Source organism: Mercenaria mercenaria, chromosome 10 (assembly GCF_021730395.1).
Source record: "Mercenaria mercenaria strain notata chromosome 10, MADL_Memer_1, whole genome shotgun sequence".
Taxonomy (NCBI): Eukaryota; Metazoa; Mollusca; class Bivalvia; order Venerida; family Veneridae; genus Mercenaria; species Mercenaria mercenaria.
In genome coordinates, this window is record NC_069370.1 from 34,939,969 (window position 1) to 34,963,118 (window position 23,150).

A 23,150-nucleotide genomic window follows, 5' to 3' on the forward strand; every position below is an offset into this window, starting at 1 on the left:
GCAGACCTTCTCTATCACAAGCAAGGAGGACAAGATCATCTGCATAAATCAAGCAGTTGATTGCCTTACCATTAATGTTGATACTGTCTTGCATTACGATCCATCCATGGATACTCAACAAACAGCTAACCTGTCATTTAGAAATTTCAAAGAAAATAAAATCAATTTATAGCATCCTATCTTATCTGTTCATGCGGGTCAAAGGACCTCTTCTGGTATGTATTCTACGTAGGAATGGCCTGGGAGGGCTGTCTTAAATCTTCGAATGTAACTGCGCGCACTACACTATCTTCCAGATGGTTCCAGTGCCAGTGTTTCCACGAAAAAAAGAGTTTTTGTTTTTCTGTTTAGCGTGAGCATTTGGTATAACATACGAACGAGAGTTATTTGATTTGTCTGTCTAAATGCTTGATGTTGAAACGTTTGTATATGATTTCACTTTTACATATCGTCTGCTGAGTTTATTTTTCAGGTAATTACTAGGGCCCACTGCCGGCACCATACCTACTGCTGTCTTGTGGAGCATCATCAGATGGTTGAAGACACGACGATCTTGTAAAGAGTTGAGTTTTAGAGTACCGAGAATCTGCGTTACGCATCCTTCTTCTTGAGATTTATAATTATTTAGAATGAAACCGGCACTCACCCATTGATTTTTTCCAATTTATCAATATCTTTCTTTAAATATGGGTTTCATATGATCGAGCCATACTCTAGTTGTGACCTTACTAAAGCAATGAAAGCCGTTCATTCTAACGGATAGTGTTTCAAATAACGTCCCAAGAAACCAAGCGTTGAGATAGCTTTTTGCAAATGTTTGTAATGTTATTTGACCAAGTTAAATCATTTGATATCAGCAGTCCGAGATATAGGTTGGAATTCACATGTTTCAAAATAATATTATTGAGTTCATAGATGTAAAAGGAATTACTTTTTACACGTGAAATGTAACATGTTTTGCGTTAAATTTCATACCCCATGTGGTAGCCTAGCATTCCATGGTGACAAGATCTTGCTGGAGTTTAATTCGGTCCAAACTATTTCAAATCTGCCTATACAATAAACAGTCATCCGCAAAAAGTCTAACTTTTGACTTTACACAAAGAGGTAGGTCATTTTTATGACAAAGAAACGTCAATATTATCATTTTTTTAAATATTTCTTTTTTTACTTTACTGTATATAATGTTCTTTAAAATTGTCCACCATGTAATAGCTGTTTATCCGGAAAAGAATTTATTAATACCAGCTGATTCAAGAACACCGCTTGGACATGGTGACTTTTAGAGCTTCAGACACATTGGCACATCAAAAGATTCTTATAAATTTTCATTTTCCCTAGAACAGTAGGTGGAAAATGTTGCCCGCTGTCGCACAAACTGCAGCCACAGTTGACTCCTTCAAAGCTTTTGTCACTGTGCCTGTCTTAATCTCTGCCCCCAATCCTTAAACAGCTACCAGTGTAAAAAGTTTTAATAATGTAAAATTTGAAAAATTTTAGTTTTATTGTTTTGGCACATGTACAAACTTGATATATGTAAAAACACCATAAATTTTTATTCAGCGCCTACACCTAGGCTACATGTATGATCAGAAGATGAAGAATTCCAGATGGTCTAGAGAGTGATTGTGTTTATGCATGCCCTCTTGAATGATTTTGTTTACATAAATTTACTTATTTTATGACTTCATCTCGTTTTTGAAAAGTCACAAAAGTACTCTGAAATATCTAAGATTTTACATTGATATTTACGCCTTTACCTCTTGCGTATTTTTCGGGAATTTGTTCGAGTCCGTGTTTCGCATAAAGCGGAAATGAAAGGGCAATAACTCTAGCGGAACTCTTGCATCAAGATTGAATTTTATTTACGAAGTGATATTTTTCAATTCCTACATGTAAATTAGACAGAGAACATTTTAATGACACTGCAGAAATGTCAAACGACGTAGACAGAACACTATGGGTGGGAAATCTCTCCGAAAAAATCACAGACGAGATACTTTACGAACTTTTTTTGCAGGTATATTTTTTTCTAGACTAAAGCACTTTTACTTTCGTTTTAGTTGGTATTTTACATGTCAGGACTTAATATGTGACTGCATTTACATGTGCCGATAGCATAATATGAAAAAGGCAGAGCCTCTGAGCGAGCGTAGCTTAAACGGCAAAGAAACTATTCACTGCTTAAAACAATTCCGAGAACCTATTCACTTGAAAAGAAACAAAAATTTAGTGTCATTATACCTGTAACAGCGAATATCATACGTTGCAAAATTTATGGAAAGCCGGTGTCACGGTGACGTCATTACCTGTTTGTGGCGTTCTTATGGCTTTATGCTTATTTATGACATTTTATCCCATTTTCTGGCCAATGCTTGATCTTTTAAAAGAAAATCATATTTTTTTTCTACCAAATGGAAATCTTTCTTGCATTTTTTTTTGAGTGATGGATAATATTCAGCAATCAAATGAAGTTCTGTATTCACTGCCAACAAAGCATTCCCTGTGAGCACCTGTCCTCTAGGGACACGCACTTTGCAAATAAAAGCAAAATTGAAATTATTTCCATAATATAACTTTTTTAAAAATAAAGACACCTAATGAACATAGAGATTGTAACTCAAATATAAAATTAAAAAAAAGCAAAAACAATTTTCCCGACTTTGACGGAAGTAGAACAAAATGGCGGCACCCAAAATGGCGGCGCCCAGACGAGAGGAAAATTTTTCAGCTACATCACTTTGCCCCATTCGGCACACCTTTGTTATATTCGCCTACACAGTGCCGTAAGGCGAGCTACGCGCTCGCAATTGCGCTTTGCGCAATTGCTCGCGAGCTATGCTCGCTATTAAATTCAGCTACATATTCAGATTTGATCTGCGTCTAGCCTTAGTCCAAATAATTGTACTTGAGAGTTGAATATCGTTAATATTTTTTGACTTGTCCATATCTGCCTCTGAGTACAAACCAGAAAAAGAAAAGAATGTGATAGCACTGTCCCCTTCTTTGCGTAAATAACACCCAACCGAATCCATTGGGCGGGAATTGTGTTATAATAAAGCAACGGATCAAATAAAGAAATACTGTAATTTTTCCTTTCCAATGATGTATCCTGTTTTATCATATTCGCGGGGGCCTAAGCGGTTGTTTTTATTCCCAGTAACAGATTTACCATTTCATAAACAGCATCTGGGTGTTATTTTGTAGAAAATTCACTTGCCTTTCAGATGGAGTCATAAAGTATTTCTGAAATTATCCCATTTAATTATTTTATACCTGTATTTGATACCACCCTCACCCGCAGAAATGGACCAAGAGTTTCTCGTATTCCAGTGGATTTAGATTTGACTTTTCGTCACAAATAAGTTGTAGAATTTAAAACATTAAAATTACCATTGTGTTATAAAAAGATATATTCTGTTGTAAATACATCAAGAAATACTACAATTTAATTGTGTATTAATAATTGCATAATCAAAAATTTATGGCAAATTTGCTAACACCACCATAAAAAAATAAGGATCTTTTTGAAAATTGAGTAAAATGCTGATAGTTTCGTCAATATGTATTCAAATCACTTGAAATTTTCAGTGTGACAGTTTTGTACCATTCCTGTCTAGAAGATAACAAACACTAAATTATTTGACAACTTGAAGGCAAAAAACGAGAATATGAAACCCAGAGAATACGAGAAACAGGGATATATATTATCTAGATGTCTTAAAAAACTTTCAAACTATGGCAGTTAAAAAAACTTAGAGGTTTAAATCGCATGTACTACATATTGGAAAATGGCCGATACAGGTAAACACATTACTACACGAAGCGTTTTCATTGGTCACGCCTCCGACTGCCATTACATGAAGACGATTGAAACGTTAGAGGTTTAAATTTTTTACAACAGAAATTCTTGATAAATATCTCCTGTTCTTATGTTTTTTATTTACTATTTATGATTTAAAACAACAGGTAAGCTGTTAGGGCTAAAGAAAAATCGTGACTACTGATAAATCGTAATTTCAGTCGACCACAGTTTCCACCACAGTTTTGATTGTTTCTGGTTGAGACCTCTAGGTAGACAACGTAAAATATCAAAATGTAAAATCGGTCTACCCGAGGTCTCATTATTTAGACTATTTAGACTACGTCTAGCCTTACTCGGCTTATCGGGATGACTTATTTTATGATCGGATATTTTATACTTGTCAACCCTCTAACAGGTCCCAGAAAAGTCACAATTTAGCTGTATAGCTAGAAATAGCTATAAAACCAATAACAATTGTTCAAAATATGTGTATATCAGGGGTGTAAAATTCCAGTCGCCCGTCGCATTGGCGAGTTAAAGTCTGGATAGGACGAGTGGATCTCGCTGTATACTCGACCGATCGGGCGAGTGGTTTTTACGTCGAAGCTTTAATGAAATTTAGAAATTACATCTTGAAAAACGTCAACAAACTTTGAGATAGTTCATTTGCTACTTTGATTGACTGGAATTAACCCGCGAATCGTAAAGATATCAAAACGTCATGCCAGTAATTTTCCATTCCGAGAGTCCGAGAGCACGTGCGGCCTATCGTAATATCAAATTTACATTTCCGTTACTTTTGTTTATCGACACGTACACAAAAAAAACGCGCGTAGTGCATTCATTTTTTAACATTATCGCTTCAGTTTTTCAACATCGCTTGAGAAGTAATACAATTTGAATTCTACTAAGATTTCAATAAAATATCGACGGAAATGTAAGCAAATTTGTATGAAAACGGTCGAATTTTCATATAATCATTTGTTAAATTTCAAACAGCGTGATCTTAATTACTGACTTCTTTCTAAGAGAAAATAAGTGATACATACTATGGGCATAAAATTCGGACTTTTGACCAGAAAGAACAAAAAAAAAAAACAATTAAAAATCTTAAATAATGAAAAAGCGGCAGTAATTTAAATACATTGAGTAAAACGATTTGTTTGGTAAAAAGGTTTTTGTAAGTGCGGCGGAATAGGGTATGTGACCTCGTGGACGTAAATAGAAATGTGGTTTTAAAATAACACAAAACGATGTTGTTGCGGTTTTTAATAAGTTTTAAATGAATCTTTGTACATGTATTTTTTTTATATAAAATATTCTTCTCAAACGATAATGTAAATTCCTTGAGGGCAAATAGGTCACATGGCGCGAAAACTGTAATATGACGTAATGCCATGACAATCTTGTGCAACAATACGCTTTGATCTTCACTTCAGATGTCATGATACAAACACACTTCTTTTAGCTCTTTGAGTGGATGTTAACTGATGATGAAAACAGGCCAATTACTTAGTTTATCAACAGAATAATTACCGATGATCGTCAACTTTTTTCGCTTTCAAGACGGGTAGGTGGATGATGAATACTGTGTCCATATTTTTAGGACACCTCAAAATAATTATTTTTCGGGAAATAAGTCTTGAGAAAATGAAAATAACTGATATTTAATACTTTCCTGACACTTTGGGAAACTACGGTAGGGGACTGTGATTATTTTACTATCGATTCAGTTATTATGGAGAGCAACTTGATGGTAGAGATGACAAAATTAGTGCAAGGAAAATGTCTGGTGTGAAAAGGCAATTTAAGAGTAACAAAAATGAATAATCAAATAATCAAAAAGGAAACGTAGTGTACGAGTTATGTGTTATGTTTGAAATTTGCTTGTTGTACATAATACTCCTTCCATAAAACGTGACAGTTTTAAAAATGTCAATTATTAGGGCGAGTGACTGTCCACTAAGGGCGAGTAGATTTTACTAGCTACTAGTCCTGCAGGGCGAGTGGTGTGAAAAAGAATTTTACACCCCTGTATATTAAATGTAAAATAATTATTATCCCATTCAAATGGTTTATAAGTCAGAAGACAATCACAAAGAATGGAGATCTATGCAGTTTCAGTTTCAATACATGTTGCGAATTTCTGCGATTAGTCATTTATAACTTTGTCTTATACTACCATAATTATCTCAAGTGAAAAATTCAGTGATGATTTATCGCAGAATACTGCCACAGTTATTGAAAATGTGACTACAAAGATCTTGGATTTGTGTTATTGTCTTTCATCTTATAAACCTTTTGGACGTAATTATGACCATTTTGTATTTTCTTTTGACATATTTTGCTTTATTGGTATTGGTTTTATAGCTACCTCTAGCTATATATAGCTAGATTTAGCTATATAGCTAATTTGTGACTTTTCTGGGACCTGTCTAAGCCTTACCAGTATCTGCATTTTACTGTTAGGAAAGCAGACATTAAAAAATCCAAAAAAGTAATAATATACTGGTCAGACTTACTTGCTTTAATAAATTAAACATTAATATACCACGCTGTCCCAAAACGTCCTATTATTTGGACTAATCTGCGCCTTGCCAGTTATTCATAATTTTAACATGTCCAAAACATTGCGGAATGATGCTTATTTCACTTTGGTATTGATAACATTTTACTCGGACTTTATCATAGACTCCATGTGTAAAATCTCAAACTTTTAAATAAAAATTTTATTTAAATAAAGGTATTAAATCGATATGATATTTCATTCAATGAAACTTCCAGGTTTTGTAGTTTGTAGCATCATCTGGGACATGTGCAGTGAGAAATATTAATTTGATTTCTAAAATAGTGTGATATTTATTTTTAAAGTCACTATATGTTCATTGTAAATATACTTTGTTATACCCAAGTGGAAACTTGCAGGTACTCGAAAATGCAGCTCTCTGATTGGTCAGTTAGAACCCCTAATGTACTGTGATATCATGATAAAGTTATGAATTTGTCTTACTAGTCAAAATAACTCGACGGTCATATTGTTTTATTTTTATGATGGGCAAAAATGACCGTCAATACTTCGAAGGATCAAAATAATGGAGAATAATTTCCAGTGCACTGTCATGGCAAACATTATGAGACCGACGTGACATGGCACGACTGACAATGTTCTACAAAATTGTGTACGGTTTGGTGGTGGTGTCGGTTCCATCATTTCTCGTGGTGCCCGTGAGAATGACATGCCACATGCACCCCCTTTCCTTCAGGCGCATTCACACCTCTGCCAGCTATTATAAGTATTCCTTCTTTCCCCACACAGTTGTTCCTTGGAATAGCCTACCCAGTACTACCGTCTTAATATCTGACCCAGAGGGGTTTAAGCGTAGTCTTAGCCCCTCTCTCATTTCAAACTGCCCCTGAGCACCAGAGACAGTTGTTTTTACCAGCTTCTAACCTCTAAATACCTTCACCTTGTATTAACACCACCACGCTTTTATTTCATTCTCATGATTTTTATTTTGAAGACTTCTATCAATGCTTTTAAACTACTTTTATTCTTGCACTTGATGCATGCACCTGCTAGTTTACCGGAAAGGGGCTTAAGCAGTATAAAAAGATAGATAGATAGATGTAACGTTATTGGTTTTATCGCCTGTGCATATTGCTGTGTAGATGCGGTAAACATTTACAGGGTTTCCAGCAGATTCGGCAGTCAGAAAAAGTTTGTGCCAGTGGCTCCAAAGTTTTAGCCAATAGTCTGTGAGAGGTGACATACCACTTATGTTTAGATATAATAATAATTACAGACATTCAGTAGCACACACATATATAGTTATTTAAATTTATTTCAATCATTTAGAAAATAGATATCATTATACCCCCACCAAACATGTTTGGGGAGGGTGGGGCTATATAGGAGTCAGTTTTGTCGCGTCTTGAAATCTATTATCTCAGTTATTACTAAATGGATTTGATTCAAACTTAAAACAGATGTTCCACCTTATCACCCACATCATGTGACACAAGGTGCATAACTCTGACACCAAGTTTTCATGAATTATGTCCCCTTTTACTTAGAATTAAAGGTTAATTTTGTTGTATTTTCACTATATCTCAGTCAGTTATAACTAGATGGATTTGATTCAAACTTAAAATAGTTGTTCCATCTCATTACCCACATCATGTGACATAAGGTGCTTAACTCTGACATCAAATTTTTATGAATTATGTCCCCTTTTACTTTAAATTTAAGGTTGATTTTGATGTATTTTCACTATATTTCAGTTATTACAAAATGGATTTGATTCAAACTTAAAATAGATGTTCCACCTCACCACCCACATCATATGACACAAGGTGCATAACTCTGACACCAATTTTTCATGAATTATGCCCCTTTTTACTTAGAATTTAAGGTTAATTTCGATGTATTTTCACTATATCTCAGTTACTACTGAATGTATTTGATTCAAACTTAAAATAGATGTTCCACCTCATCACCCACATCATGTGACAAAAGGTGCACCAATTTTTCTTGAATTATGTCCCCTTTTACTTAGAATTTAAGGTTAATTTTGATGTATTTTCACTATATCTCATTCTGATTGGTTTAGAGCCAAAGGGAAGTAACCTTTTTTTTAACTTTTGTACTGAGTTTCTTCCCCTTAAATTCCAGGAATTAGTCTATTTTTAGAAATCCTATTTTTAGATTTTCAATATTTTAGGTATTTTTCTAACTTTTTTATTATAAGTCCTATGCAAAAAGTAAATACATTTTTTTGTGGTAACATGGATTGGTAAGACATTTTTTGTATTCACTTTAAGTGTATCTCTTATAACGGTATTAGAGATTTTTTATATTTACTAGTATTACTATACTAGTATTATACTAGTATTACTTATATGTGGAAGCCCAGGATGAAGTACTCCAAAGACGATTAAAATTCTTTTTAAGTGTTTAACATTTCTTATGGTTGCCATTCTTCTGTGACAAGACTGTATGGTGGGGGTATGAGTCACTCCTGTGACAGTTCTAGTTTAACTTAAACTGCGTCAGTGACATCAAAAGCAACATTTCTTTTCATTGTTAGCTCACCTGAGCAATGCTCAGGTGAGTTTTTCTGATCGCTCGATGTCCGGCGTCCGTCGTCCGTCGTCTGTCGTCTGTCGTCCGTCGTCTGTCAACATTTAGCTTGTGTATGCGATAGAGGCTGTATTTTTCAGTTAATCTTCATGAATATTGGTCAGAATGATAACCTTGATGAAATCTAGGCCGAGTTCGAAAATGGGTCATCTCAGGTCAAAAACTAGGTCACTAGGTCAAATCAAAGAAAAACCTTGTGTATGCGATATAGGCTGTATTTTTCATTTAATCTTCATGAATATTGGTCAGAATGATAACTTTGATGAAATCTAGGCCGAGTTCGAAAATGGGTCATCTGGGGTCAAAAACTAGGTCACTAGGTCAAATCAAAGAAAAACCTTGTGTATGCGATAGAGGTGGTATTTTTCAATTAATCTTCATGAATATTAATCAGAATGATAACCTTGATGAAATCTAAGCCGAGTTCGAAAATGGGTCATCTCGGGTCAAAAACTAGGTCACTAGGTCAAATCAAAGAAAAACCTTGTGTATGCAATAGAGGCTGTATTTTTCAATTCTTCTTCATGAATATTGGTCAGAATGATAACCTTGATGAAATCTAGGCCGAGTTCGTAAATGGGTCATCTCGGGTCAAAAACTAGGTCACTAGGTCAAATCAAAGAAAAACCTTGTGTATGCGATAGAGGCTGTATTTTTCAATTGATCTTCATGAATTTCGGTCAGAATGATTGCCTTGATGACATCTAGGCCAAGTTCGAAAATGGGTCATCTCGGGTCAAAAACTAGGTCACTAGGTCAAATCAAAGAAAAACCTTGTGTATGCGATAGAGGCGGTATTTTTCAATTGATCTTCATGAATTTTGGTCAGAATGATTGCCTTGATGAAATTTTGGCCCAGTTCGAAAATGGGTCATCTGGGGTCAAAAACTAGGTCACTAGGTCATATCACGTAAAAACCTTGTGTATGCGATAGAGGCTGTATTTTTCAATTGATCTTCATGAATTTTGGTCAGAATGATTGCCTTGATGAAATTTAGACCAAGTTCGAAAATGGGTCATCTGGGGTCAAAAACTAGGTCACTAGGTCAAATCAAAGAAAAACCTTGTGTATGCAATAGAGGCTGTATTTTTCAACTGATCTTCATGAAATTTAGCCAGAATGATTACCTTGATAAAATCTAGGCTGATTTCGAAAATGGGTCATCTCGGGTCAAAAACTAGGTCACTAGGTCAAATCGAAGAAAAACATTGTGTATGCAATAGAGGATGTATTTTTCAATTGATCTTCATGAAATTTGGTCAGAGTGATTGCCTTGATGAAAACTAGGTCGGTTTTGAATATGGATTATCTGAGGTCAAAAGCTAGGTCACTAGGTCAAATTAAAGAAAAATCTTGTGTATGCGATAGAGACTGTTTTTTTCAATTGATATTTATGAAATTTGGTTAGGTTGATTGCCTTAATGAAATCTAGGTCGAATTTGAATATGGGTCATCTGAGGTCAAAAACTAGGTCACTTGGTCAAATCAAAGAAAAAACTTCTGTATGTGATAGAGGCTGTATTTTTCAGTTGATCTTCATGAATTTTGGTCAGAATGATTGCCTTGATAAAATCTAGGTCGAGTTTGAACATGGGTCATCTAGGGTCAAAAACTAGGTCATATCTAAGAAAATGCTTGTTTTATCGCAAGAGACCAATTTTTTGGTCCAATCTTAATGAAATTGGTCAGAATATTTGTTTCCATGAAATCACTAGGTCAGACATGTTTTACACTGTTAGGGAGTGTTTCTTAGGTGAGCGACCTAGGGCCATCTTGGCCCTCTTGTTTTAATAATGTTTGCTGCAAACAACATTAACCACCGTGTGTGTAATTATCCAATCAGCTGGGTAATAAAACTTGTCAGTTAATCCAATTATACAATTAATTTGATCCCCAAAATGTCACTAAGCAGGTCCCATAACTTTATTTTGCTTTTTTTCAAAATCATGCCCCTTTTTCAACATAGAAATTTTTGGTTAAGTTTTTGTATGTAATCTGGTATCTCAGTATCCACTAATGGGAAAGGATTGAAATTTCGCACACTTGTTCACTGTCATGATATGACATGCAATGCAAAGGGTCAATAACTCAACTTTGCATTTTACAAAATTATGTCCCTTTTTCAACTTAGGAGTTTTTGGTTAAATTCCTATATGTAAGCTGGTATCTCAGTACCCACTAATGGGAATGGATTGAAACTTCACACACTTGTCCACTGTCATGAGCTGATAAGCACTATGCAGGTTCCATAACCCTGGTTTGCTTTTTTACTAAATCATGTCCCTTTTTCGACTTTCATATTCATTCAATCGACAAGGTTGTTGAATAGTCGAGCGTTTGCTGTCCTCCGACAGCTCTTGTTTTGTTGTATTTTTTGTTGGAGCCATTAAACTTCGCCAATTGAAGATTTTCAGAGCCAGAATTTATTTTTTGTTGCATTTTGCGCTACTGACGACTGACAGCAGGAACCCTGGTTTATCACGTACAGTACATACATAGGTTTAAATACCAGAAAATATGTAATTTTGGAAAATATTTGATAATTATTTTGACATAAATCAATGAGGAATTGAATCCCCTTTTGATACATGTAAGTTTCATTTGAATTGATCTCATATTCGTAAGTTGTGAATCGCAACAAAATCAGCATTTAAACCCAAATTGGCAGTGATGACAGTTTCATCGGAAATTTCCTCCACTATTTTGGATTTTCGAGTGTAGGACGTGAGTGGAGATATTGTCTATAAGAAAAATAACTCGAAATGTCCTAGGATTATTAGTAATTGCTAAACAAATATTACTTTTTCATTCTATATTTTTAGCTCAAGTATTGGAAGAATATGGAGAGCTATACTACTCGCCCCGGCGTTGGTGTTGGCATTGGTTAAAGTTTTTTATAATGTCAAATATCTTGAACACTATCAAAGGTAATCAACTGAGACTTGGAATATAGTGACAGTGTGCACCTGTATGACAAGGGACATTACTCTGTCGGCAATATTTTCAGAGTTACCGGTATGCCCCTTTTTAACTTTAAAGTTTTGGTTAAAGTTTTTGATAAAGTCAGATATCTTGAACACTATCAAAGATGTTCAATTGAGACTTGGAATACTTGCATATAGTGACAGTGTGTACATTTATGAAAAGGAACATTACTCTGTCAGCAATATTTTCAGAGTTATGTCCCTTTTTAACTTTAAAGTTTTGGTTAAAGTTTTTGATAAAGTCAAATATCTTAAACACTATCAAAGATATTCAGTTGAGACTTGGAATACCTGCATATACTAAAGTGACAGTGTGCACATGTATGACAAGGGACATTACTCTGTCAGCAATATTTTCAGATTTATGGCCCTTTTTTTACTTAGAAATTTTATTAAAAATATTCCTAATGATAACTATCTCTGCAATGCATTGATACATTGAATTTGACCAAACTTCACACATGTCTTTAGGGTCAGTAAATATAGTCACAGGTCCAGGTCCTAGTAGTCTAACTTGTATTTTAACAAAATTATGTGCCTTTTTATACTCAGAAAATTACAATTTTCTGCCTTTGTAAGTACTTGAGGTCTATAGAATTGAAGCTTTATACATGTCTTGGGGTCATTGCATATGGTCACTGGGCCAAGTCGAATAACTCTGAATTGTATTTTAACAGAATTATACCTCTTTGTCTACTTAGTTCATACTGAGGTTTTACATGCAACTTAAAATCTTTATAACTACTAGGACTATTGGATTGAGACTACAAAGCTATGTTAAGGATCAGTGTATAAGGTCGCATATCTTGGACTTGTATTTTAATGGAACTATGCCCCATTTGTACTTAAAGTGTAAATACTGCATACAAATTTCTGCCATTGTAAGTACTTGTAAATTACAGCAGGTTTTATAATTTTGACCTTACTGTGACACAGTTGTACTTAACTATTATAAGATCTATTTTATTGACAAGCCTTTTAATAGTCGAGCGCGCTGTCATCAGACAGCTTTTGATAATTTGATAAATCACACAAAAGTTAATCAACAAAATAATTACAGAATTACAAGCTTTCGCGGGTTATTGAGTTATCATAGGGTGGCTACAAATTGTCTACGGTAATAATCTGTACTATTGAGATCTGCAAAGCAGAAAGAAACTTAACCCTTATCATGCTGGACACGATTTATTCTGCCTTTGTGACCAGTGTAGATCACGATCAGCCTGAACATCCATGCAGTCTGATCATGATCTACACTGTTCGCCATTCAGTCAGTATCTTTTTGGTAAGCACCCCTTTTTAGCTCATCTGAACCAAAGGTTCAAGGTGAGCTATTAGTATATGTGGATAGTCCGGCGTCCGTCTTCTAACTTTTCACTTAGGGGCCACTTGAGCCAAAATTAGGAAAACCTCTAAACGACTAGTTCTCATGAACCGCTAGAAGGATCTTTATCAAAGTTGGTTTTTGGCATTATTATAAGGTCCTCTCCCAATTTTGTTCAGATGGGGACACTTGGCCCCTTTTAGGGGCCACTAGAACTAAAAAAAGAAAAAGACTTTAAAAGACATCTACTCATGAACTGCTTGATGGATCTTTATCAAACTGGGTCTGTAGCATCATTAGAAGGTCCTCTCCCAAATTTGTACAAAGGTGGCAGTTGGTCCTATTTTTAGGGACCACTAGAACAAAAATGTAAATGCCTTCAAAAGACTTTTCTCATGAACTGCTTGATGGATCTTCATCAAACTTGATTTGTAGCATTATTATAAGGCCCTTTACCAAAATCTTTCAATTGGGGACCCCTGGCCCCTTTTAGGGGATGCTAGAGCTAAAACTAGAAATACCTTTAAACAACTTCTTCTAATGAATGGCTAGATAGATTTTCATCAGACTTGGTTTGTAGGATCATTATAAGGTCCTCTCTCAAATTTGTTCAAATGGGGGCACTTGGCCCCTTTTAGGGTTTGCTAGGGCTAAAACTAAAAATACATTTTAATGACTATACTTATCGTGAATCACTCAGTGGATCTTCATCAAACCTGGTCTATGGCATCAATATAATGTTCTCTCATAAATTTGTTCAATTTGGGGTGTTGGTCCCTTTAAGGGTCAGATGGTTAAGGTCCTCTTCAGGTGAGCGACTTAGGCCCATTTGTGCCTCTTGTTACAGGTAATGGTACTGTCCAAATTGAAAGATGAACAAGTTCATTATAGAAATTTAGCAGGGTAAGGGTTAAGAAGATCTACATATGTAAATAGTGTTTAACAAAGCTTGATATATGTTTCAGGCTGGACCATTGGACAAGGTTTCCATTGCCAAGGAAAGAGATACTGGGAAACAGAAAAATTTTGCTTTTGTAACATTTCTTCATGACATCTCAGTTCCATATACAATACAGTTGATGGATGGAGTACAGCTGTTTGGCAGAAATCTTCGATTACAGAGTCGGCCAGGTATGCTAATTTAATGTTGATAAACATGTTTACGTAATTGCCATAATTACCCTGTAATGTCTGAGGTTTATTGTTCTGACCCAGCCATTTCTTAGTATGATCAATTACTAGTAGGCCATCTGATTACATGTTAGGGGTGAATTTCATGTTTTCTTGAATTAATTTCATCTTTCAATGTTCTATTTGACGATATGATAAACACAATTGTGTGAAGTCATTTTGACTTCCACCCCTGATTCATGTGGAGAAGTTATCAGATACATGCAGAGAACAGGTTAAAGGTTAAACTGTCTGATGTTACATAACTGAAATACTTTTGAAAAACTATCCTAAACTCAAAACAAAAACAGACTTCCCTGGATAATGGAAGCCCTGCTTTCAAGTTCCAGTCAGTTTGCCTGTTGAAGACAAAATTTATGGTCCTTTGTTCTTGAAATATTTTGTATATATATATATAGTGTCTGTGTTCCATTTTTTGCTGGTTCACAGTCATATCTCAGACATGGTGTAAAGGATTTCAATAAAACTTCAAATGAGCCGTGCCATGAGAAAACCAACATCTATAGTGGGTTTGCAACCAGCATGGGTCCAGACCAGCCTGCGCATCAGCGCAGTGTGGTCAGGATCCATGCTGTTTGCTAACAGTTTCTATAATTGCAATAGGCTTTGAAAGTGAACGGTATGGATCCTAACCAGACTGCGCGGACGCGCAGGCTGGTCTGGATCCATGCTGGTCGCAAACCCACTATGTTGGTTTTCTCATGGCGCGGCTCAAATGTAGAAATGTTGAGTGCTATAAGGTTTATGGCTGTTTGTACTTGTATATAAATTATATTACTTACATAGTGGTTTTAACCTACCTGTTTAGCTCAATAGGGAGAGTGCCGATCTATGGATCGCGGAGTCATTTGTTCGGTCCTCGGACGGGCAATTGTAATAGAAGACATTGTGTTTGAAATCATTCGTCCTCCACCTCTGATTCATGTGGGGAAGTTGGCAGTTACATGTGGAGAACAGGTTTGTACTGGTACAGAATCCAGGAACACTGGTTAGGTTAACTGCCCGTCGTTACATAACTGAAATACTGTTGAAAAGTAGCGTAAAGCCCAAAACAAACAAACAAATTCATAGTGGTTTTATTCCATCTTCTATTTATCCAAAGTCATATGTTGGACATGGTTTGGAGAATTTCAATAAAATGTTGTACAAATGTTAGCTGCTACTGGTATTATGGGAATATGTGGCCCTGTAAGTTTCAGTCAGATTGCTTGAGGAAGAAAAGATTTATGGCCCTTTAATTAATTTTTAGCTCACCTGTCACAAAGTGACAAGGTGAGCTTTTGTGATCGCGCGGTGTCCGTCGTCCGTGCGTCCGTCCGTAAACTTTTGCTTGTGACCGCTCTAGAGGTCACATTTTTCATGGGATCTTTATGAAAGTTGGTCAGAATGTTCATCTTGATGATATCTAGGTCAAGTTCGAAACTGGGTCACGTGCCGTCAAAAACTAGGTCAGTAGGTCTAAAAATAGAAAAACCTTGTGACCTCACTAGAGGCCATAATTTTCAATGGATCTTCATGAAAATTGGTCAGAATGTTCATCTTGATGATATCTAGGTCAAGTTCGAAACTGGGTCACCTGCGGTCAAAAACTAGGTCAGTAGGTCTAAAAATAGAAAAAACTTGTGACCTCTCTAGAGGCCACATGTTTCACAAGATCTTCATGAAATTTGGTCAGAACGTTCACCTTGATGATATCTAGGTCAAGTTCGAAACTGGGTCACGTGCCTTCTAAAACTAGGTCAGTAGGTCAAATAATAGAAAAACCTTGTGACCTCTCTAAAGGCCATAAATTTCATGGGATCTGTATGAAAGTTGGTCTGAATGTTCATCTTGATGATTTCTAGGTCAGATTTGAAACTGGGTCACGTGCTATCAAAAACTAGGTCAGTAGGTCTAAAAATAGAAAAACCTTGTGACCTTTCTAGAGGCCATATATTTCACAAGATCTTCATGAAAATTGGTCAGAATGTTCACCTTGATGATGTCTAGGTCAAGTTCGAAACTGGGTCACGTGCCATCAAAAACTAGGTCAGTAGGGCAAATAATAGAAAAACCTTATGACCTCTCTAAAGGCCATATTTTTCATGGGATCTGTGTGAAAGTTGGTCTGAATGGTCATCTTGATGATATCTAGGTTAAGTTCAAAACTGGGCACGTGCGGTCAAAAACTAGGTCACTAGGTCTAAAAATAGAAAAACCTTGTGATCTCTCTAGAGGCCATATATTTCATGAAATCTTCATGAAAATTTGTCAGAATGTTCACCTTGATGATATCTAAGTCAGGTTCGAAAGTGGGTCACGCGCCATCAAAAACTAGGTCAGTAGGTCAAATAATAGAGAAACCTTGTGACCTAACTAGAGGCCATATTTTCCATGGGATCTGTTTGAAAGTTGGTCTGATTGTTCATCTTGATAATATCTAGGTCAAGTTTGAAAGTGGGTCACGTGCCGTCAAAAACTAGGTCAGTAGGTCAAATAATAGAAACCTTGTGACCTCTCTAAAGGCCATATTTTTCAATGGATCTTCTTGAAAGTTGGTCTGAATGTTCATCTTGATGATACCTAGGTCAAATTCGAAACAGGGTCATGTGCGGTCAAAAACTAGGTCAGTAGGTCTAAAAATAGAAAAACCTTGTGACCTCTCTAGAGGCCATACTTGTGAATGGATATTCATAAAAATTGGTAAGAATGTTCACCTTGATGATATCTAAGTCAAGTTCGAAAGTGGGTCACGTGCCTTCAAAAAGTAGGTCAATAGGTCAAATAATGAAAAAACGTTGTGACCTCTCTAAAGGCCATATTTTTCATGGGATCTGTATGAAAGTTGGTCTGAAGGTTTATCTTGATGATATCTAGGTCAAGTTTGAAACTGGGTCAACTGCGATCAAAAACTAGGTCAGTAGGTCTTGAAATAGAAAAACCTTGTGACCTCTCTAGAGGCCATACCCTTGAATGGATCTTCATGAAAATTGGTCAGAATGTTTACCTTGATGATATCTAGGTCAAGTTTGAAACTGGGTCATGTGCCTTAAAAAACTAGGTCAATAGGTCAAATAATAGAAAAACCTTGTGACCTCTCTAGAGACCATATTTTTCAATGGATCTTCATGAAAATTGGTCAGAATTTTTATCTTTATAATATCTAGGTCAAGTTCAAAACTGGGTCACATGAGCTCAAAAACTAGGTCACTGTGTCAAATAATAGAAAAAACGACGTCATACTCAAAACTGGATCATGTGGGAAGAGGTGAGCGATTCAGGACCATCATGGTCCTCTTGTTTTTTGTAGGCAGATAATGCTTTGTTTAAGGGTGAAACATTTTATTCTGTTCGGCAAAGGTTTCCAATTCACTGATTTTGCTTGTTTGTTTTAGGCTCAATTCATCAACAACAACAACAACAGCAACAACAAAGCATGATTCAGGGAAACATCAGGAACATAAACAACCCATACCAGAACAGTCAGCCAGCGAGTTCTCCAAAACCTTTCACAAATGGTCAGTTTATGCAAATGAATGCTGCGCCTCCCAACCCATTTGCAATGAACCAGCCAGTGAGAAATCAGCCTTCTGGAATGTCACACCCACCTAGTTTTCATAGATCTCACACATGGCACGGTAATGATCTCAGCAACGGGCAACATGAGCGAGATCGTGAAGATCGTAGAGGGAATGATAGAGATCGTTATTCAAATCGGGACCGAGATCGCTCAAACAGCCGTAGAAGGGATGGATATGGTCAAGAAAATGGTAGGGATGAGTATAGAAACAGTCCAAGTAGTTATAATGATAGAAATGGAAATGCAGATGACTTTGAATCGCGAAGACAAAAAGTGCTTCAAAAACATGATCGTATGCTTCAAGGTTACCGCCGAGAAAAAGACTCAAGACCCAGTCCGCCTTATCACAACCACAGGAGAGGGAGGTACTAGCAATATCTAACTGAACAATATGCAATGTTTATTGGCATAGACTTTGGCCAATGGAGACTAAAAGATTCTTAGTGGTAAATGTTCATTCTGGACAGTCACAAATTTCTTGATTAGTTATTAACTGGGAGGCCTCTGTGGTCAAGGTTGCTGGCTTAAAATTGCCCCTCACCAATGTGGGTTCAAGCCTCACTTGGGCGATGAATTCTTCCTATGAGGAAGCCATCCAGCTGACTTACGGAACGTCGATGGTTCTACCGAGTGCCCCACTGTGATGAAATAATGGACAGAGGGGCACCTGGGGTCTTCCTCCACCATCAAAGCTTGAAAGTTGCCATATGACCTATAATTGTGTCAGTGCAATGTTAAACCCAACAAAAAAAACCTGGTTCATTAAATTAGCTTAACAAGGTCAAATATATGTTTACATTATAATGGACTTTGTAAATTACGCTTATATTGTAAATAGTTTGGAACCCTAGTTAATGTCCAAAATGAGCATTTACTGTCTTGATTTTGCCGTTAGGAAGGTGGAAGAGCAGTCTGTGTTGTAATTTGGACAAAATCCACCTGAACTAAGTATCCCCTTTACCATTTGGCCAATGTGGACAAAAATCCCCTTTGATTCTTTTCAAGCAATATGTGGTTAATTTTAATTTTGACAGTTTTAATTTAGAAAAAATTATGAATGTTAGTTTAAAAGATGAATAGTAAATGTAATATGTTAGTGGAAGATCATATTTCTTAAATTTTGATATTAAATTTATTTTAATTCCTTATTCGAAGGAAGGGATTTTGTCCACCATGGTTTAGGTTTACAGGGGGCATTTTCTGCAAGGCGGGCAAGGATTATGTCCTGCATATGTCAATACTGTATCAGGGATGAATACAAAAGCAGCTATCATCGCTTTAAAGAATTGTTACATTTTTTTAGGTCATTTTTAGCTCACCTGTCACAAAGTGACAAGGTGAGCTTTTGTGATCGCGTGGCGTCCGTCGTCCGTCCGTCAGTCCGTGCGTGCGTGCGTGCGTAAACTTTTGCTTGTGACCACTCTAGAGGTCAGATTTTTCATGGGATCTTTATGAAAGTTGGTCAGAATGTTCATCTTGATGATATCTAGGTCAAGTTCGAAACTGGGTCACGTGGGGTTAAAAACTAGGTCAGTAGATCTAAAAATAGAAAAACCTTGTGACCTCTCTAGAGGCCATATTTCTCAATGGATGATCATGAAAATTAGTCAGAATGTTCACCTTGATGATATCTAGGTCAAGTTTGAAACTGGGTCACGTGCAGTCAAAATCTAGGTCAGTAGGTCTAAAAATAGAAAAACCTTGTGACCTCTCTAGAGGCCATATTTTTCATGGGATCTTTATGAAAATTGGTCAGAATGTTCATCTTGATGATATCTAGGTCAAGTTCAAAACTGGGTCATGTGCAGTCTAAAACTAGGTCAGTAAGCCTAAAAATAGAAAAACCTTGTGACCTCTCTAGAGGCCATATTTCTCAATGGATCTTCATGAAAATTTGTCAGAATGTTCACCTTAATGATATCTAGGTCAAGTTAGAAACTGGGTCACGTGTGGTCAAAAACTAGGTCAGTAGGTCTAAAAATAGAAAAACTTTGTGACCTCTCTAGAGGCCATATTTTTTATGGGATCTTTATGAAAATTAGTCAGATTGTTCACCTTGATGATATCTAGATCAAGTTCGAAACTGGGTCACGTGCAGTCAAAAACTAGGTCAGTAGGTCTAAAAATAGAAAAACCTTGTGACCTCTCTAGAGGCCATATTTCTCAATGGATCTTCATGAAAATTGGTGAGAATGTTCAACTTGATGATATCTAGGTCAGATTCCAAACTGGGTCACATGCGGTCAAAAACTAGGTCAGTAGGTCTAAAAATAGAAAAACCTTGTGACCTCCCTAGAAGCCATATTTTTCAATGGATCTTCATGAAAATTAATGAAAATGTTCACCTTGATGATATCTAGGTCAAGTTCGAAACTGGGTCATGTGCAGTCAAAAACTAGGTCAGTAGGTCTAAAAATAGAAAAACCTTGTGACCTCTCTAGAGGCCATATTTTTCATGAGATCTTCATGAAAATTGGTGAGAATGTTCACCTTGATGATATCTAGGTCAAGTTCAAAAGTGGGTCATGTGCCTTCAAAAACTAGGTCATTAGGTCAAATAATAGAAAAACCTTGTGACCTCTCTAGAAGTCATATTTTTCAATGGATCTTCATGAAAATTGGTCAGAATTTTTATCTTGATGATATCTAGGTCACATGTGCTCAAAAACTAGGTCACTATGTCAAATAATAGAAATAACAACGTCATACTCAGTTCAAAACTGGGTCATGTGGGGATAGGTGAGCGATTCAGGACCATCATGGTCCTCTTGTTTCTTTTAGTCAGATGAAAATTCTTGGCATGAGCCAGTCATGAAAAAACTTCTGTACACAAAAGTTTAGGTAGTACGACACTGCACTTTGTTATTTCTTTTTTTAAAGTTTTACTGTGATGTGACATGTTGCTGGAAGCTCTCTTTATTATATGAGTTAAATGCTGGTGCAGTTATAGGTAGAAAAAACTATACTTGTCTACATAATAAACTCAGTACTAAATCTCAGATTTTTGCAGTATAATACTTACACGTTTAAACATAGTTGGTAGGATTTGTACACAAGAATATTAATAATATTGAATTTCCAGTGTTTTATTAGGCCGAATTTTGGTCCAATAGTTTTTTCCAAATTTGTTACAGCTTTTTTACATTTTTCAACAAAAAACTGTAGTACATATTAAATCAGACCATTTAAAACAAAAGGTAATGTGCTTGTAAGTAATTTTCTTTTGATGTTTCAAATCTTTGTAGGTAATGTGTCATACCACAAAAGTAGATTTAACAAAGGAAATATTTATCTTTGTTGGAAATGTGCAGTACTGCCTTCAATAAAGGATTTTTTTGTTGGAAGAAAGCAGTTATGATATTTCAAATGTTTGTTGGTAATATGATGCAGTATCACCTTAAATGAATAAAGTATTCTTTGTTGGTAATGTGCAGTGTCACCTTAAAAGAAGAAAGTATACTTTGTTGGTAATGTGCAGTATCACCTTAAAAAAAGTAGAGTCTATTCTTTGTTGGTAATGTGCAGTATCACCTTAAAAAAAGAAAGTATTCTTTGTTAGTAATGTGCAGTATCACCTTAAAAGAAGTTGGTAATGTGCAGTATCACCTTAAAAGAAGAAAGTATTCTTTGTTGGTTTGTGCAGTGTCACCTTAACTGAAACAAGTATTATGAGATTTCAAATCTTTGCTGGTAATATGCAGTATCACCTTTACTGAAGAATGCATTTCTGACATTTCAAACGTCTGGTTGTAATGTGTAGTATCACTTTCAATGAAGGAGAACTCCATTAAATCATAGGGGGGACATTGAGTGTACTTGTATTACTTTTGCAAGAAACTTTAAATAAAGAGCACAGATGTTATACAGCAATTTCTAAGCAGTATTTATTGATAACAACTCTTTTAGTCTGTAGAACATTGAGAAAAAGTTAGTTGCACCAGTCAATCATGCAGTAAAGAATATAAAATACTTTACAGCATACTGTTTAAGTATCCACTGAAATTATACCAAGTTTTACTTTTATCACAAAGAGGCATTCCATTTATAGTTTAAACTATGGAGAAAAACTGGTATGTTCTTTCTTAAAAGTACAAAAAATTGAACATCAATTTGCTGCTTTATTTGTTGTTGGTACCAGGCTTTTTCATATGATGTTTTTATTCAGTGAATAAAGTGTATTTTTTTCTCCATGTTGAAGAGTATGAGCAAAAGTGGTCTAAGTGCATATAGATAAAATAGCTCCAAGAACCGTTTTACTCAGACTCCACAGTGAGTAGAAATTGCTATATGTCATAGGGCTTAGATTTTTAGCTCACCTGTCACAAAGTGACAAGGTGAGCTTTTGTGATCGCGCGGTGTCCGTCGTCCGTCGTCCGTCAGTGCGTCCGTAAACTTTTGCTTGTGACCACTCTAGAGGTCACATTTTTCATGGGATCTTTATGAAAGTTGGTCAGAATGTTCATCTTGATGATATCTAGGTCAAGTTCGAAACTGGGTCACGTGCCATCAAAAAAACTAGGTCAGTAGGTCTAAAATAAAAAACCTTGTGACCTCTCTAGAGGCCATATATTTCACAAGATCTTCATGAAAATTGGTCAGAATGTTCACCTTGATGATATCTAGGTCAAGTTCGAAACTGGGTCACATGGGGTCAAAAACTAGGTCAGTAGGTCTAAAAATAGAAAAACCTTGTGACCTCTCTAGAGGCCATATTTTTCATGAGATCTTCATGAATATTGGTCAGAATGTTTATCTTGATGATATCTAGGTCAAGTTCGAAACTGGGTCACGTAGGGTCAAAAACTAGGTCATAGGTCTAAAATAGAAAAACCTTGTGACCCTCTCTAGAGGCCATATTTTCAATGCATCTTCATGAAAATTGGTCAGAATGTTCATCTTGATGATATCTAGATCAAGTTCGAAACTGGGTCACGTGGGGTTAAAAAACTAGGTCAGTAGATCTAAAAATAGAAAAACCTTGTGACCTCTCTAGAGGCCATATTTTTCATGAGATCTTCATGAATATTGGTCAGAATGTTCACCTTGATGATTATCTAGGTCAAGTTCGAAACTGGGTCATGTGGGGTCAAAAAACTAGGTCAGTAGATCTAAAAATAGAAAAACCTTGTGACCTCTCTAGTGGCCA

The 23,150-nt window shown here is 35.9% G+C and overlaps 1 protein-coding gene across 1 annotated transcript; it reads left to right on the plus strand.

Annotated features, from left to right (window-relative positions):
* The first annotated feature begins 1,829 nt into the window (after positions 1–1,829).
* On the plus strand, positions 1,830–22,240 carry LOC123559404 (RNA-binding protein 7-like). Its single transcript, XM_045351175.2, has 3 exons — positions 1,830–2,020; positions 14,220–14,385; positions 17,820–22,240. Exons 1-3 carry the CDS (start codon positions 1,934–1,936, stop codon positions 18,374–18,376), a joined length of 810 nt encoding a protein of 269 aa, XP_045207110.2. The 5' UTR covers positions 1,830–1,933; the 3' UTR covers positions 18,377–22,240.
* Positions 22,241–23,150: the final 910 nt, after the last annotated feature.

What these genes read in the sequence shown, in the direction of transcription:
- LOC123559404 (XM_045351175.2), top strand. Translation starts at nt 1,934, where the DNA reads ATGTCAAACGACGTAGACAGAACACTATGGGTGGGAAATCTCTCCGAA. An exon ending in TTTACGAACTTTTTTTGCAG is followed by an intron (nt 2,021 to 14,219) that starts GTATATTTTTTT and finishes TATATGTTTCAG; the next exon opens with GCTGGACCATTGGACAAGGT. An exon ending in TCGATTACAGAGTCGGCCAG is followed by an intron (nt 14,386 to 17,819) that starts GTATGCTAATTT and finishes TGTTTGTTTTAG; the next exon opens with GCTCAATTCATCAACAACAA.